Raw genomic sequence first — 17,279 nt, forward strand, 5'->3', positions numbered from 1 at the left:
AGAAAGAACGTAAGGTAACGACTGTATGAAGTGCACAAATGAAAAAAGTTTTTTTTTTCTTAATTCTCCAAATTCATAGTAATAGAAAATTTATTTATAAATGAGAATATTTTTTATCATCATATCTAAGTACCCATAAAATAACGTGCCAAAAGTAGACTAGGAAGATCACTAGATGCATTTTTCTCGAGCATCAAAATTATGATTTAGTTAAATACAAAAAATATATATTTGTACAAACTCCGAAATTCAGGCGAGCGAAACTGTGGATCACACACACAAATATTTGTCGCGAGGATAGTTTGGCTCCTAATTGACAGGTGTGTGACCCGACGTGTGCCGGCTACAACAACGCTTCATAATTATCCGTACGACAAGAGTGGAAATCGCTCATGCTCCAAATAAATCTATTGACAGACTTAAATTCCATCGTAATAATCTACGGAACTGCTGAATCTGTCTAGTTTAGACAATTTTAATGTAAAGAAGCACAGACCTTCGCATCAGCAGTGATACCAGAATATAATTTTACAAAATTATAATAAAACCAAGTTTAGCAAAAAAATTACTCACTTATAATAATGCTGCATTTATAAAATTCGCACAGAGCAGTTACTAACTATATAAAGGTAATTTATACGAAAGTTATTTCGTTTAATACTAAGATTGGGTAGTTAAGCATATTCACCTAATTAGATTTCATAACAGACTTTGCTGAGAGCGAAGTGTAATAAAAAACGGTTAATACTTATTTCTGACGTATAATTACCAGGCTAGTTCCTTTTTTATATTTCAGAGGTAAAAATAGGTATGATAAGTTCGAAATACCGTAGGAATCATTTTAAATTTTAGTTGAATTTCATCTCATTTGAACCATATAGAAAAATTAAATTAGTTATTAAAACTTACTATTTATTGATGTGATTCTATCACTGATGATTCTATAATTCATCAAAGAGTCATAGAATCAAAATGTTGTCCGGTAGTGAATTGCAATACACGTTGTGGTCCTGGTTTCCTCACCTGTAATAATCCTCCTTGCAGTAGATGTTCCCATCCCTGGAGAAGCAGGTGAGCTCAGTGTCCAGAGGGAGACGACACTCGCAGCATCTCAAACACGAGCCATGCCATTGCCGGTCTACCGCTAGGAGGTAGTACCTACAGATAATGACATTACAACTGTGGTAAACATTACATTATTTTATCAGCCTACAACACGAACTCTGCCGTAATTAAAAGTATATAATTTTGTATTGTTTAGTGTGGCAAAAATATATATTTGTGCTTCAGCCTGATTTCTTGGAGTAAACCATTTGGCGTGGGGTTTTCTTGGAGTAAACCATTTGGCGTGGGGTTAAGTTGATTTTAAATTAATTTCCGATCTTAATGCGGTTATTGGCTCTTAAGAAGAGGGTGGATTATTTATTTGTCAATTAAAGTCAAGGCCGTGCGTGACTGTACTCGTCTGTATAAGTTCAGATTTGAAATCATTGTTAAAGACACGGTATAATATAAATAATTCCTTAGGTAGTGACTATTACATCCTGTTAGTACCTACTTACATACACAGCCTCATTGGTATTTTTATAAAGAAACTAATATTATTACGTCAATGTCTAGCACTCAAAACGAATTATTGCGAATATTCTTATTATATATTAAATATGGTTCACATATCTACGCGTACGAAATCTCTAACACATCCACCTGAACAATCGTAACGAATTTTCTACAGTAGATAATTGTATAAAAATCAATGTAATGGCTGTCGGCCCTTTGCCACAGTTCCATAATATAAGTGTTGATAATTGTAAAATTGAGACGTGCGTGGAAATTGAGACTTATGTGTTAAATCCATGAAGCAATCATATTTGGTCTGTAAAATGACGATAGTTATTGGAAAAATTCGTAAAATTGCAAATTAATCATTGTTGGACATAATATTCCATCATTTTGACGCCGAATATTATTAGCAAGTAAACGTGCTATGTAAGTACATATTAATGCTACAGACTATTATTTTTGAAACTCGATAACAAGAACCACTACTACAACGTCCACAACAACTACAACGACAACGACGTCTATATAATAGCTGAGTATGGACCATAGCATACTTAGACGTAAATGTCATCATAGACGCCTTTATAAAACTTGACTAAAATCGCACACCAATAATATCGCACTCTATAAGAAAGAAAATAGTTGTTTGAAAGCAAGAGAACTCGCCACAGACACTGCATATCAAAAATGCCCTTTTTGTTCCAATGAGATATCAGAAGACCTAGCCAAACGACTAGTAGGTCAACTTTTAAAAAATATATCAGAGCGGGTTTACTCCGAAGTTTAAAAAGTCGAAGCATTCAGGGAACTTCACAGGCATATTTTCACGTAGATGTTTTAATAGTCCAAAATTTTGTGATGATGACGTTTAGCCGTGAAAGCATGACTGACATACTTGCATTTATTTCGCCTTCGAAATCCCGGACCAAATCAAACTGAAGATGGTATGATATAATATCATGTGGGGCTTAAACGATTTCGACGAATACGATACGACAACGACTCGAACGATTACCGGTCTTGGATCCTTCCCCCACAGCCTGCGCATTCATCGGGAGTGCCTGGGGAACCCTCGGAGCTCTCCCGCTCCTTCAGCATGGCGTCCTCGGTCCGGCCCTCGGCAGCCTCCTTTCAAATGAAGCACGACTCCGGATGCCCGCCACCGTTGCTGGTTACAGAGTCCATTTCCAAAAATCGAGCGCACGACCTGTTCAGAAATTTATATTTGCTTGTAAAACCAACAAAAGGATATTATAATCAGTTGTTACGTTATAGAATGTTCAATTTATTCCGTCAATCAACTCGCCATTTTGAATATAAAATCAATCTTTACCAACGGCCAGCGAATCAGAAGTCGTTACATTGAATATATAAAATTCAAGTAAATATTTCGAAATATTTTCCATACAAACAGAGGAAGGAGTGCCTACCATTTTAGCTTATCGTCTTATTATTCCTCGTGTCGTACACAAATCAGTTGAAACAATGGCGGACGTTTATATGGTTTATAAATCGGGAGCCTCTGAGACAATGGCAGTTTTTTTTTTCTTCCATCGGACTCACTGTAGATGTGCGACTGTGGCTCGATAATATTCCAGATACAGTCACATGCTTCATCCTCTATCGTAACCGAACTTATCCAACCAGTTTTCGCTGTTTGCCTGCCAATTTTCGTTCGTAATAAATACCCAGAAATAGGGGACCCTGCGCCCAAACGCTTCAAGACTGAGGAAGAAACCAAGAAAACGATCAATTAAAAATGATAAGTTGGTTAATATTGAAAAATATGGGCAAACTAAATGTTGCCCCATGGGAATTTTGAGATAAAATATAGCCTCAATCTTGGATGGGCCTTTCTAATTGTGAAAGAATTTTTGAAATCGGTTCGGTACAGACATTACCCGCATCAAACATACAAATGTCACAAACTCACAAAGGCTTATCAATAATAGTATAGATTACAAAGTCAATTAAGCCCAAAATCGCATGTATGTGTCATGGCGGGTTTAAAAAACGTATGCATACGAAATAAACTAAATCCTAAATCTACATTTTTACATTCTCCGACAGACTGAATCTTGGTCTAGCCGAAGATAAGTACGATAAACCTAGGTGTGGTTTAACCAATGAAGACGGGATGCACCTATAGGTCTAGTCGGAATTATGGTTTAGTTTAAATTAGATATAAATCATCACAGGATTGAATAAATTTTATATGTCATATATAATCCAAAATCGTGGGGTCATTCCTTGTCTACTCAAATAGATGCGCCTGCGCATATTTTTCGCGCTCCGAAGACGACGCTCGTGACTCGCCACGCCCACAGCCGCCAGCGCAGTGTCTGTACAATCGCACATAAAACTCTTTAATTTATTGTGCTATATTTTCCTAAGTGGAAAATACGCCAAAATATTAGCATTCTTTTGGAATTCAAATAAGAATCTAGAGTTGTCATCAAACCTGCTTAATAAAGGGGAATGGCTATAATAATGTTAGTCCAAATCTTTGGTTTACTGGAATTTTCAATGTCATGTTCAGTCACATTTTCAATGACATTGACTTGTTAGAATATATAAATTACTAAAAATGATTTTTTTACCATTCACATATACTAATTCGGTATTTTTTATAACAATCTTCGTAAAGAGCAAAATCCCAAAAGGTCATGAAATGTCATTTTCATTTTATTACAAAAGTTGGTTTGATAGCGTTGTCGAACTCGACACAGCGTCAAGTTGGAGGCGTTACTCACACGACATGACCTTAGTCTGCTACCAAAGTCGGGTTGGGCTCGATTTCGATTTTAATTTGATTCTCCTCCGACATTTTTAGACGACATAATATTTTACGAATATAAATGATTACGATTGTGTATGAATCTGGATGAAGGAGAATCAATATCCTGAATTACCTCAAAAAAGTATTTTTATTTCTTACTTTCTTTACAATTGGTAATAATATTTAATTCATATTTCACCACTACTCCTTTTATACTACAATACGAAGTTTTATTACTGTTTTTTATCGAAACTGCGCAAAAACAAAACATGTTTTTTGTTTTATTGTATTCCAACCATTTACTGTTGTTATTCTGTATAATGTCGGTTATTATAATATAGTCTTTGTGAAGGAACAGGACTGATGCGATTTCCACAATTGTATACCGTATCTTCAAACTCGTAGAACACGAGATATTGACAATAGTAAGTTATGAGCAAACGTTGATGCCGCGGGCGAAAGCTAGTTACTTACATTATGAAATCATATTCTAGATCTTAAAACATCAAGTGACCAGTTGGTAATTATTACAAGGAAAAGAATAGGTTGAAAAAAAAATTATTAATTCACTTGAAAATCAAAAATGATCCTCGTAGTGTATCTAATGTAAATATTTCTTATAATCTAAACTTACTGCGCGCAAGTGTACTTTGCACAGATAAAATCGAATCTTTACGCGTTAAAAGTAAAAACTTGTGAAAAGATACAAGAAATCATTTCGAAATACTTTAATGTCACAAAAATCTCATCATGTCACACCCATTTTATACAAATCAATTGGTGATTTTTTTTTTGTATACAAAACGTCCATTCCTTTGATCGTAAATTTTGAGCTTTGCATATTAGAAGTCCTATTAGCTGTTCAGTAAATTTGTAGTTTTTGGTTAATAACTAAACAAGGAACCTTTTTCTGACGTCGAGACTTTAGGTTCTTAAGGCAGAAACGCACGGGGGTTGTACAGAGAGAGCTCAGCAGAAGGCTGATGAAGGTAACGGGTGACCCTCGCTCGGGTAGCTTTCTCGCACAAGCGAATTTTCATTGCAATTCAGCGTGAAAATGCTGCCTGCGTGATAGGCACCTTGCCTACGGGCCATTCTTTAGATATTTTTAATTTATAAGTTATTTTTAAGAGTTATTTTTAGTTTAAATTTATATAATTTTGCGAGTATTTTACTGTTAAATTTATTTTTCGCCAAGGCATATATTTCCGTCTGAAGACGTCAAAACATTGTATTGTTTGCACAAATTTTGTTATGATAAAAATGCAACACGAAATGCATGTGCAAAATTGTGGGCACAACTTGTACTCAACAATAAGTAACTGTACTTAACAATAAGTACAGTCGTCGTCAAAACTGTAACGAGTTCTTTCAACTTTCCGGTTAGAAACGTGACCAACCATCAAATATAACTTGATTATGTCATAAAAAGTAACATAAAGTATTAAAAAAATGTTAGAACACACCAAACGAAACCGGGAAACGGCTGCGATCGTTAAAATTATCGATCGATATAAAATGATTGTTAAAAGGTCGTAAAAATGTTTACAGAAAACCCCAACATGTGAATTGATTAGAGAAATTGGTTAGGAATTGTTTTAACACCCGCTGTGTTTGTTGTGTACTTTTTAATAACATGATATTTTTATGCACAAGAAGTTGTGTCAATAATGTTTACTTATTCGTAGGTCAATAACAATTAATTCGTGACTTTTGGCGTCGATACTATAGGTTCTTGGGGCAGAGGTGGGTACTGTACGTACAGAGATCTCAGCAAACGGCTAAGGGAGACAATTAACAATAAAATTATGCATTCGTCTGTGGACACATGAAAACAGTTGATGTAAGGACGGCCAATCATTGGAGGTACAGGCAGATACAAAATACAATAAGTAATGAATATCTCAAAGGCATCTAACACGCATCTGCGCCATTTCCGCAGGAAGGGCAGCCTTCACAAATAGCTTTCGTGTTATATTGAAGGTAGGTTAAGGTTAGATTAAGTCTGTGATTGCTTAGACTTATTTGAAACTAGCCTTTGCTCGCAGCTTCGCCCGCATAAATTTATCTACGAAAGAGGAACAGATATGATTTTCATACCAACATTCAAACTCCTTTATAATCATTTGGGGATTAATTTTAAAAAAAGCATATAAGATGGTGTAGTGTGCTCATATTATAAGTACATATCGACCTCGGCGGCGCAGTGATAAAATGCTTGCCTCTGAACCGAAAGGTCCCGGGTTCGATCCCCGGTCGGGTCATGATGGAACATGATCTTTTTCTGATTAGCCCGGATCTTGGATGTTTATGATGGAAAATGATATTTTTCTGATTGGCCCGGGTCCTGGATCATCTATCTATATTAAAGTATATATATTACTTATCTATTTTGATACTTAAAATCCTGACTCTTTTGTTGTTCGGTATTTAATTTTTTAATTAATTTAATATTTGTAATTATTGTGTAACTACCTAGTAAAATATTAAAACATAATAATTATCAGAATAAGCAAGAATGCCTGGAAAATTTTTGCCTCCGCTTATATATAACAGGGCTGGTACATACATCTAGCACAGGGAATCAGTATTGCCAGACAACGTGGCAAAGCTTCTGGGCACATTATCTCAAATTAATTCACAATTGATAACACAGGTCTACAAAAGGAAAACAAAATTTTGGTGCTGCCAGTTCTTTGATGTGATTTAATGAACACCTTGATATTGAGCAGTACAGGTGCGTTAAAACTAGATGTAGTTTTTAGACTACCCTCATCGAAAGAAAAAAGAAAACTCACTGAAAACAACTACAAATAAACTTGGGGCAAAAATACATTTTTTGTATGTAATGTATGTTTGTAACGCGATAACTTTCGAACCGTTGTTGGTTTGATTTTGATGAAATTTAAAAGGTATGTAGGATCTGTCAATAGCATTTTTAGGTTAAGTCGTTTTAGTAATATTCACAAATTTGTAAAAAAAACTTGTGTTCGCGAGGTCTATTAGCATTTACTGTGTTCGCTTACCATATACGGGAAAGTTTTGGATATCGAAATATCTACTATTGAATATAAAGCAAACGAAGTACAGATTATCTATACCAAAATAATAAAAAAAATGTTGAAATAATATCAATAAACAACCGAGCTGCCGAGATTTTTCGAATTTGATTTTATTTCGCGAAATTGTCGCGAGCGACAGATGGGGTTCACACAAACTTTATGGTATACATTCGCAATTAATTCAATAAATCCCGAACGGATTTTTATACAGTTTTCACTAATAGATAGGGACCTTTGTCGTAAATAAAAAAAATTCGTATTTCTAGAACTAGCGTAAAAAAAATGAAGTATGCATGTTAATTATTAATTTTGGCGGTGTTACAATCATGTTGCAAAGCTATATGTATAGTTTACTAGCGGCCCGTCCCGGCTTCGCTTGTGTAAGATCATAAAAATGTAGCTTATGTTACCCCTGAACGTTTCATCTATCGCTTTGCCTAATTTCATCAGAATCGGTCCAGTTGTCGTATCTATTATATAGCAGGACTATCATACTATATCATTATTATTATGGAAACCTACTAATGTGGCATATACTATGCACGAAAGTGTTCTCGTGATATGTGCAAAATATGATTTACTAGCGGAAAAACAATTAATGATACATCTAAAACTTCCTCAGGAAACACACTATCAAACAAACAGACAGACAGGCGCGGCAAAGAACTTTTTTTATAATACCTATGTATAAGGATGAAGGATACGTGACATAGGTACCTACCCTATTAATTCATCATTAAGTCCGGCAAATAAGAACTTCATAGGAATTTATTTTTTACTCATTGTCATCATGCTCTTATATTGAAATGGTCACCGTAAAAAAATCATAACCTTAATAGTACAATTAGTAGCCAAGGGCTGCAAGGCATCATCAGCGAGGGCGTCTACAGTTCGTGGGTGCTATAGTTGATGGTTACCTACTCCGCTTTACATTTCGATTGTGAGGTAAGAAGAAAAGACATTACAAGAATTAAACATTTTAAAGTAAAAGTTTTCTATTCCCGCCTTTTTTCATTAAAAAGAACCAAGTAAAGAACTTTTTAATGTATTTTTATTCAAGAACAAATTTGAACTTCGCCGTTCGATATTTAAAATTGATGACTATTATACTCATACGAAGACAAGGCTGAATAGCCTTTTTGAAAGAGTGAAGTGTTTTTTTAATTACTTAGTATTGCCTTTTTGAAAGAGTGAAGTGTTTTTTTAATTAATTAGTCCTTTTTGAAAGAGTGAAGTGTTTTTTTAATTACTTAGTATAGTCTTTTTGAAAGAGTGAAGTGTTTTTTTAATTATTAAGTATAGCCTTTTTGAAAAAGTGAAGCGTTTTTTTTAATTACTTAGTGCTTTTATAATTACTTACCTAGGGCTTTTCTAGCTACTTTATTACCCTAGAGCACTCATTGGTCACCTACAAGCCCCATTTGGGTGTAATGAGGACCTACTTACCGAATATGAGCGATGTAAAATAAATTTCTGAAAAGTTACACAGTATTAAGTGAAGTTTCATGAAACAGACAATGTAACATTATTTGTGGAAGGGAATTTACTTGATCCTCAATTCACTTTTATTTTTATAAAACTAATAATTTTTCTATTCGCATTTGCACTACTAGTGCAACGATAAGGATGAAAAAATACAAAGAATAAAAAAATAAAATTTAGTAGTTCGCAAAATATAAAATCTCCACAATAATATTAATGTTGAATGCAATGTGCAGGAATGGGGGTGCGGGCCGCTCCCTCAGCATTTCGGGCACGTTTCACCCTCTCCCCGGGCCTCCGCCATAGGTACACCGAAATCGAAACCACCCCGTTGTTAAGACAATTTGACAAGGCTTTTAGACATTTAGCCAAATAAAGCAGACATACATATATATTTTATTTTATGTAAGTACCTATATAAAGTGTAGAAAGCAAGAAATCGCAATCAATTGATCTCAAGTACCTAGTAGAAGTCTCATGTGTGATTTTGCTATATCAGATATAACAAAATCACACGATTCACACTCTTAGTATAGATTCTATATTATTACTGTAAAGGAATATTAAGGTAAGCGTTTGTGAGTTCGTATGTTTGAGGCGGGTAATCTCCAAAACTTAGAAATGGACATTATCCAAGCTTGCTATAGGCTATATTTTATCTCAAAATTCCCACGGGAGCGAAGCCCCGGACAACATCTAAAGTCATTTATACTTTGATTAATATGTATTTAAAAATCTTAGAAATAATTTACGAAGAGGAGGTTCTAGTTGGCAAGGAAGACATTCAACGATATATTTTTAAAGAAAGTAAACCAACAAAATCGATGAAAACCTATTGCTATTTTTGCACTGGAAAAGTCCAATATTGCGGTACAGATAACTGCAGCTTCAGTATGCACTAAACATTAGGTGGTAGCGGATAAAGGTTACGTGAAAATGTTGAAGTTGAAAGGTACAACTATGTGGGAGGTGTTTGTGGGAGATAAAGTTTTTTTTTTTATCTTCTTGATTTATAAATGTTGGGTAAAAAGTTTTAGTGCAATCGCTTCTAGGATATGTTTCGTAATAGGTATTTTTACACTGTGTTATTAATTAATCAGAAATTTATAATTTCCAAAAGCTTCAAACCTATAGTAATTTTGGACTTTGGAGCAAACACACAACTAAGTAGTACTTAATGACGAAAGAAACCCAACAGTTTTGGTTCCTATCATAGCTAAAGTATGGTAGTAGTTTGTAGCTTGTGAGAAATAACTATAAATATAAAGATTGACGAGAAAAAGTGCCTGTGAAGGTCTAATTTCTGAATAAATTATTTAAATTTGAATTTTGAATTTGAATTTGAATTTATACCTCATCAACAATGTATCGAAGTTGTACATACATAATGTGAAATTACAATTAGTACCAAGATAAAAAAAATCGAGAACAAAATTGAACGCGATGTCGAGGGTGAACTATATATAGCCTTACGATAGAGTTGCTCACCCACGAATATTAGAATGCTTATTTTTAATAGTTATCAATTTCTTCCAATCGAAGTGTGAGGTCTGCCTGATCACTGATAAGGCAGGAATCATCTGATTAGCGTGCATTTATATTGGCCAATTAAATAAATAATAAATATACTAGGACAAATCACACAGATTGAGCCCCAAAGTAAGTTCGAGACTGGTGTTATTGAGTACTAACTCAACGATACTATATTTTATAACATATACATATATAAACATCCAAGACCCGGGCCAATCGAAAAAAGATCATTTTCCATCATGACATGCCCCGACCGGGGATCGAACCCCTCGGTTCAAAGGCAAGCACTTTACCACTGCGCTACCGAGGTCGTCAATATAACTTGGCACTAAGTTGATTAGACAAAAAAAATATATATTCACAACCGAAGATTTTACTATGCTCTCTAAAGCTTAAATTCAGTTTTAACCGACTAACATCCCCTATACGAGCATATGAATTGTAAAAAATATAAAACATGCAATCGAGAGCTGACAAAAAAGATATTTCATTTAGCGCACCCACCAATCAGTAAATACTTTTTAGGTGCGAGGACTAAATTACATTCCACCCGGAGGACCGAGCTTCGTATTTAATAGTGATGGGAAATTTAATATCTGTGAGAAATTATATTTTAATTATTTTTTTTCCAAACGCCATCCCTATTAACTACAAAGCTAAAGTGCACGCGCTGTCGATGTTCACTGGCTTTAAATGTGCATAGTCATTAGAAGCAGAACGCATGTCCACTCAGATAGATGAGAGGCACTGGTTCAATTTTAGCTTGCAATCCCTGACCGGAAAATACACTTAATTACAGTATTATGAATGCGAAAGTGAAGATATATTATAATTGCTTGGAATCTCTCTGAAGACTCAATGTAGTTGTTTTAATATAGGTTTGATTTTATGTTGAGATTAATGTAATAATAGATCGTGACATAGGTACACAGTTACGCAAAATCAAAATTCCCACGGGAGCGAAGCCCCGGGCAACATCTAGTGAGTAATATTTAGAAAATTCAAATACAAGCTAAATTCTGGTTTAATAATTACACTCTTTCTTTCTTTCTAACCTAAGTAGGCGTGCGATGAGACGATATAAATGGAATTGATATTTCAAAGATCGTTCAACTTTTAAAGCTCATTATATTGTAATAAACGAGATACTTATCGAAATGCTCCGCAGAATATGCAATAGAGAATTTTCATTTTCTGTATTCATTACCAATAAGTAGGTGCAATTATCTCAACCATTTATATATCAGACATTTGAAATCATCATTTTGTACCTTATTGCATTATTTTTTTTTTCGAAATAAATTCCTTACCCTTTCTAATCAGATGTGAGGCAGACAAAAATTGGTTGACCCCTAGAATTATTCGAATTTCTTCCTAAAAAGACTGGCATATCCTCAACTTATCGATGCGTTTACTTTAATATAAACGGAATAAACTGGGCATACAGCCTTTTATGACAGTAGATAACTATGTTGTAGGCAGCTTTATTTACACGATCGGTTAATGCAGACGTTGGCCGTCCTAATTTAGTCTATATATATGTGTAGTCCCGGCAACCTAGTTGTTTATGTCAAGTATCAAAATTCATTAAAATATTAATTTAAATCCCGGATTCCTCCACAATCTATATATATATAAAACTCTTGCGTTACTGACAGACTGACAGACAACGTATAGCCGAAACTAAGTACTTGGCGTAGGAAGCTGAAATTTGGCATGTAGGTTCCTTGGGGAGTGCAGGTGAGCATTAAGAGGATTTTCGGAAATTCCACCCTGAAGGAGATGAAAACCATTTTATAAGAAAGTTCTACACTGTTGAAGTTAGTGACTTGAAAATTCGAGTTTTAGTTGTTTACAACAAATTCATAAATACTTGTACTCAACCCCTACCAAAGGGGGGGGGTGAAAATTTGTATGGGACTTAATACAATTTTCAAGATAAAAAGCTGAAAATTGGTAAACCTACTCTTCATCATTTTTATTAAAGAATGACGAGTTTTTACTATTTTTTTTTATAAATTCACGCGGGCGAAGCCGCGGGAAAAAGCTAGTATAATAATTATATGCTGATGGCAATTTAACATGAAACTATTGTTGTCGTATGAGACGACATGAGATGAATACCTTAGTTGGCAAATACGGGACAACCCAAGATTTTGTATCATACGTTATCATAGTACCTACATTTTGTACACTAAGCTCTCACTGCTAAATTTAATAATTGGAATACGAATAACTACATCATATTGTTTTCACCGTAAACGTTACATATTAGGTAGGTACTTACTAACACAGAATTTAGAAAATTCAATCTATAAATAAAATTGCATTAGATACCTGCTTACTAATATGTAACTAAGTATCAGTTTACACCACCCCATTAAGTAACATCAAATAGATTTCTAAGACCAGGTGACCGCAATTTTCTAAGAAAATAATTTCTCAACGTTGTAATTCTTTTCTTAGAAAATTGTGATTCTCCTTAGAAATGACAGTAAATTTCAAGGAAATTGCACACAAGTGTACCTATAGGAAAAGTTAACTTTTTGTTGTGATAGTTCTTGCTGGAGCTTGTTTTGCACTAATAAGTATCATTACTAAAAGATTGATATTTTAAAAAAGGTGAAAAAACATCCATGAGCGTATTTTGCAACAATTTAAGTAGATTATTTAAACGAGCAATCTTATTTTATTGTCTCCAGAACGATTGACTATTTGGGCGATTTTCAGATACTTCTTGTAATATTAAAATTGATAAACCACCGTAGAACCACTGAAAGCCAGCGTTCATGAAATCAGACAATTGGTTATGACACAAGCGAACGTAAAAAACACGTTGATAGGAATGTGTAATTAATTTACCTCGTAGTCCCACGCGAGACGGCAACGCCGCGTCGTCTGAACCGTCAACTGTTAGCGCATTCAACTGTTGGAGAAACACGGTACAACACTGCTCAATGTTCTTGGCAGACATCTGAGGGGGCGACGCGATGCTGCGCGTTGCCACGCCTACGCTGACGCTCGCCAATCACGCGGGGACGGCTATTGAGCGTGATACAATGAAACGGCGATATAACTATCTCTGTCTAATAAGAAAAAGCGCGATTATGAATATCATGAGACAAGGGAGATTGTGCCACTCGGCTATAGACGGCCACGAACTGTGTCCCCGAAAACAGTTACGTTCTACGACTGAATTATATTTTCATGTTTCGTGTGAGACTACTCTCTGTTATGTGTACGCTCCATTGGTATCAGGAGTGATATCGCAAAACTAATCTTTTAAATTTAGTGCAATTAATTTTCAAAACTGGAACTAGTGATGAAAATCCAGAATAGACCTTGTGCTTAACTAGCACCAATACGTATGGAAATTGGTGCCTTAGCAAAATTTGTTTGGTTCGATGAGCACTTTCTCTTGACTAAAAAAATCGATATAAAAGAATCGATGTAACTGAAAATAAGGAAATAGATTAACTAACGAACATTTTCCGTAATAAAAAAACATATTTAATGCAAAATCTGAACGAATTCGAACACACGTCTTTTTTATGGTAGGCAATAAATAAACACTAATGTAGGTGACTACCTACCTACAATAAAATAAAAAACGTTTCGTATTCAATACTAACCCCAAAAAACCAAACAAACGTAGGTACCTAGGTAATTCTTATTATATCAAATCTCTCAAATGATTGCCCAACAGCCACACGACAATATTCATAATGTCAAGTAAATGTGATTATGGTGACTGACCTCCTCGCGCTTGCGCCCATGCGGATATAATTCTTGACATCTAGGATTACATGCGACAAGACTACGTGGAGTCGGTTTACGGCAATTTGTTACTATGACAAGTTTTTTGAAACACCACCACCAATTGGTCAGTAGGACGGACATTAAAATGGCCTACCAGTGGGACATTAGGTAAAATCGCGAATTTTCAAATGAACTCCGAATAAAGTTATGCAAAAATTCCTATATGTCTTGGTGTAAGTATCTATAGCTTTTGGTACTATAATAATAAGCGCAAACGTATGTTTTATTTTGTTGTCTTTAATAATATAAAGTTATTATACATAACTTTTTATATTAGTTGGCTTATACTAAATTCAGGGACCACGGGTAAATTAATTCCCGTGGTACGCTCCAGGGACTATCACAGGGACCACAGAGGGGCGTACACTCCTTTTACAACCCTGCGCTTTTATTTCTGAATATTGACACGAGCTATCTTTTGTCCACAATATATGATTATACAATCATTAGTACAACATTTTGAAATAGGTAGATATACTTATATCTACTTAATTAAAATGTTACCTACCTATTATGATAAAGCTCACCGTACCTATACGTGGTGTATAAAAAAGGTCATAGTTTATCAAATAAAACTCGATAAAACCGTAAAAATACATTGTTAATTATATTTTATAATCAGCATTGTTTTGTTGTTAAATGTTATGTTTTATTTACTTTTTCTTTATATTTATTGATACTCAATGTTTTATTATATATGTATTAGTTATTTAAATCGCCAGAATGCAGCTGACTACAATTATCATCACATAAATGACGAATGACTACACAGTACAGTGTACAGTCAACCTACGCAAATCCATTGCAAACTCGCCGCTATTGCCGCGCTTTAGAGGTTCATACAGGGTACCTTGGCGTGCTGTTGACTGTACCTTTTAAATAGTATTATTCTATTATATTAGTCTATTAAATAGTAGGCAGTGTTCCTCTATCACCACGATGTTTTCCTCCACCGTAAGAAAGTGGCGACCGTCTTAACTACTAAACCACCATCGCAGCCAATAGGTGTGTAATTAAGTATACCTACAGCAGTAGTTAAGCAAAAACAAAACCGTAGAAAATTATTTAATTACGGGATGGTTTTGTGGTATAATCCTAACTAATATTATAAATGCGAAAGTTTGTGAGTATGTGCGTGTCTATGTATATTTGTTACTCTTTCAGGCAAAATGTAGTGACGGTTTATTATGAAATTTGATACACGGGTAGAATACAACCTGGAATATCGCATAGGGTTTTTTATCCCGAAATTCCTATGGGAGCGAAGACCCGGGACGCAGTTAGTTGGTAGGTACATATATACATGTACATAAATTCGCATAGTCAATTTTACTCGTGCCAAATGAACTTGTAAATATTTAGTAATGTAACGCCACGCATTATGACCTCTTTAGTCACATCGCGTGCGCGCTGGCATGATTTTTATTTCTTTCAGTCTAAATTCAAAATTTTAAATTATTGTTCCACTTGATATTTTGAAATCACATTTTGACTCATTCATTACCATAACGATATCGGCACGTACCACAGTACGGTGTGAATAAAATATATATATATAATAAAATATCTTAAATAATTTATAGACCCTTGAAGGGTAAGTGTTTTAATATGTTTCGGAAAAGGGTTCTAAAGTTTTACAGTGATTAAGTGCTATAGTTTATGTATTTTTTTATTGTTCACAGGTCTGTATTTTACATATCAATTATACTATTATACAACTGTCTGCCTTTGCATATTTCTACTCCAACCTACCCTGAGATTACCCTCCCACCTAACAGTAATAACATTCTTACATGTAAGTAACGAGTGAAAAATAAATTTGCTAGGTACTTACTCGCTTTCTTCCCTTTCTTCTTTCTTTTTTATATTTCTGCTTTTACATTTTAATATTACACAGTCTGCATTTTAACTGAACGTTGTTTAATACTGTTTTTCTTAATACCTTAAGTATTTGTTGTGTATTTAGTGTGGCCGTTCCAAAAAGCTAGTAGTTTGTAGCTTTGATAAATGATATGATGAATATGAAAAATTGAAAAATTATTTGATTAAGGTTTTATTGTTTTCTGGTCTAATGAGGACTGTCATGGGAAATTGTCTTGGTGATGTGATTTCACGTTTAATATATTATTTCTTAGGTATTTAATTAATTAGTTTTAAAGTATCATAACAGTATTTTCTAACCGCCTTGCAACTTAAAGACGCTTATTAAAAATAAAAAATAAAAATTCCACAAAAAGACGACAGAAAATCATCAAATTGAACTGTCAAAAAAATAACACATGTCAATGTCATTCCGACAGGCACAGCCAGCGCGGCAAACGCAATTATTGCTGATAACGAATTGAAATAAAATAAACCGTTTCCACAATACGGTGTTGTTGCCCAACAGAGATCCGAATGCCGATAGTGCTAATTAATGTATTGTAAATATGAAAACAGCATTTTGTTTAAAAAATAAATTAATATATTATGTAGATTAATTAAGCGCAGTGGTTGTCAATCTTTTAGACTGAATATGATTTCAACGCAACAAACTTGAGGAAAATTTATTTACGTATATAGATTGTGTATGGATCAGGATCAGGAATACATTTTGAGAGAGATTTTATTTATTTACTCAACAAAATAATTAACATCTAAACTAAAATCATTAACTAAGCGTATGTACCCAAAATAAACTAAATTTAATACTTAAATTAATTTAGTCTAAGATTTAAAAGAATAATAATTTTTTGACGATGACCCATCATTTTAGTATTTTATAAGTTATTTTATAAACACGTTTTTGCAGGCCACCATGTTAAGGACACATCCAGTAGATTGTCCTCACTAGCCTCACAGGCTAGTCGTGAGATTGTTTGGCTAAGAATATTATTCCTAGGTCTTAAAATAAATCTAGAAACTCCTTGTGAATTGATAACGAATCTGCGATTAAGCTCGCTTATAATCCCCCTTATCAACACCATCGGAAGACGAAACATATTATACTGAAACACTTATACGTGAGACAATGTGTTACTGAAAAATATGTAGCAATACAA

General features: G+C 34.2%; 1 protein-coding gene across 2 annotated transcripts in view; it reads right to left on the reverse strand.

Moving 5' to 3' along the window:
- LOC128683074 (LIM/homeobox protein Lhx9-like) overlaps positions 1-16,091 on the reverse strand; it is a 48,616-nt gene extending 32,525 nt beyond the window's left edge. Inside the window, exons 1-3 of one of the 2 annotated variants that reach the window (XM_053768294.1) lie at positions 16,073-16,091; positions 2,579-2,770; positions 1,024-1,158 (exon numbers count right to left, since the gene is read on the reverse strand). In XM_053768294.1, the coding sequence (XP_053624269.1) occupies positions 1,024-1,158; positions 2,579-2,661 (218 nt within the window). In that variant the 5' untranslated portion in view covers positions 2,662-2,770; positions 16,073-16,091. Of the gene's footprint in view, positions 1-1,023; positions 1,159-2,578; positions 2,771-13,281; positions 13,382-16,072 lie in introns of those variants that run through there. The other variant, XM_053768293.1, reaches the window with a different exon arrangement.
- Between the last annotated feature and the right edge of the window lie 1,188 nt (positions 16,092-17,279).

Source organism: Plodia interpunctella, chromosome Z, assembly GCF_027563975.2.
Source record: "Plodia interpunctella isolate USDA-ARS_2022_Savannah chromosome Z, ilPloInte3.2, whole genome shotgun sequence".
In the NCBI taxonomy this organism is placed as follows: domain Eukaryota; kingdom Metazoa; phylum Arthropoda; class Insecta; order Lepidoptera; family Pyralidae; genus Plodia; species Plodia interpunctella.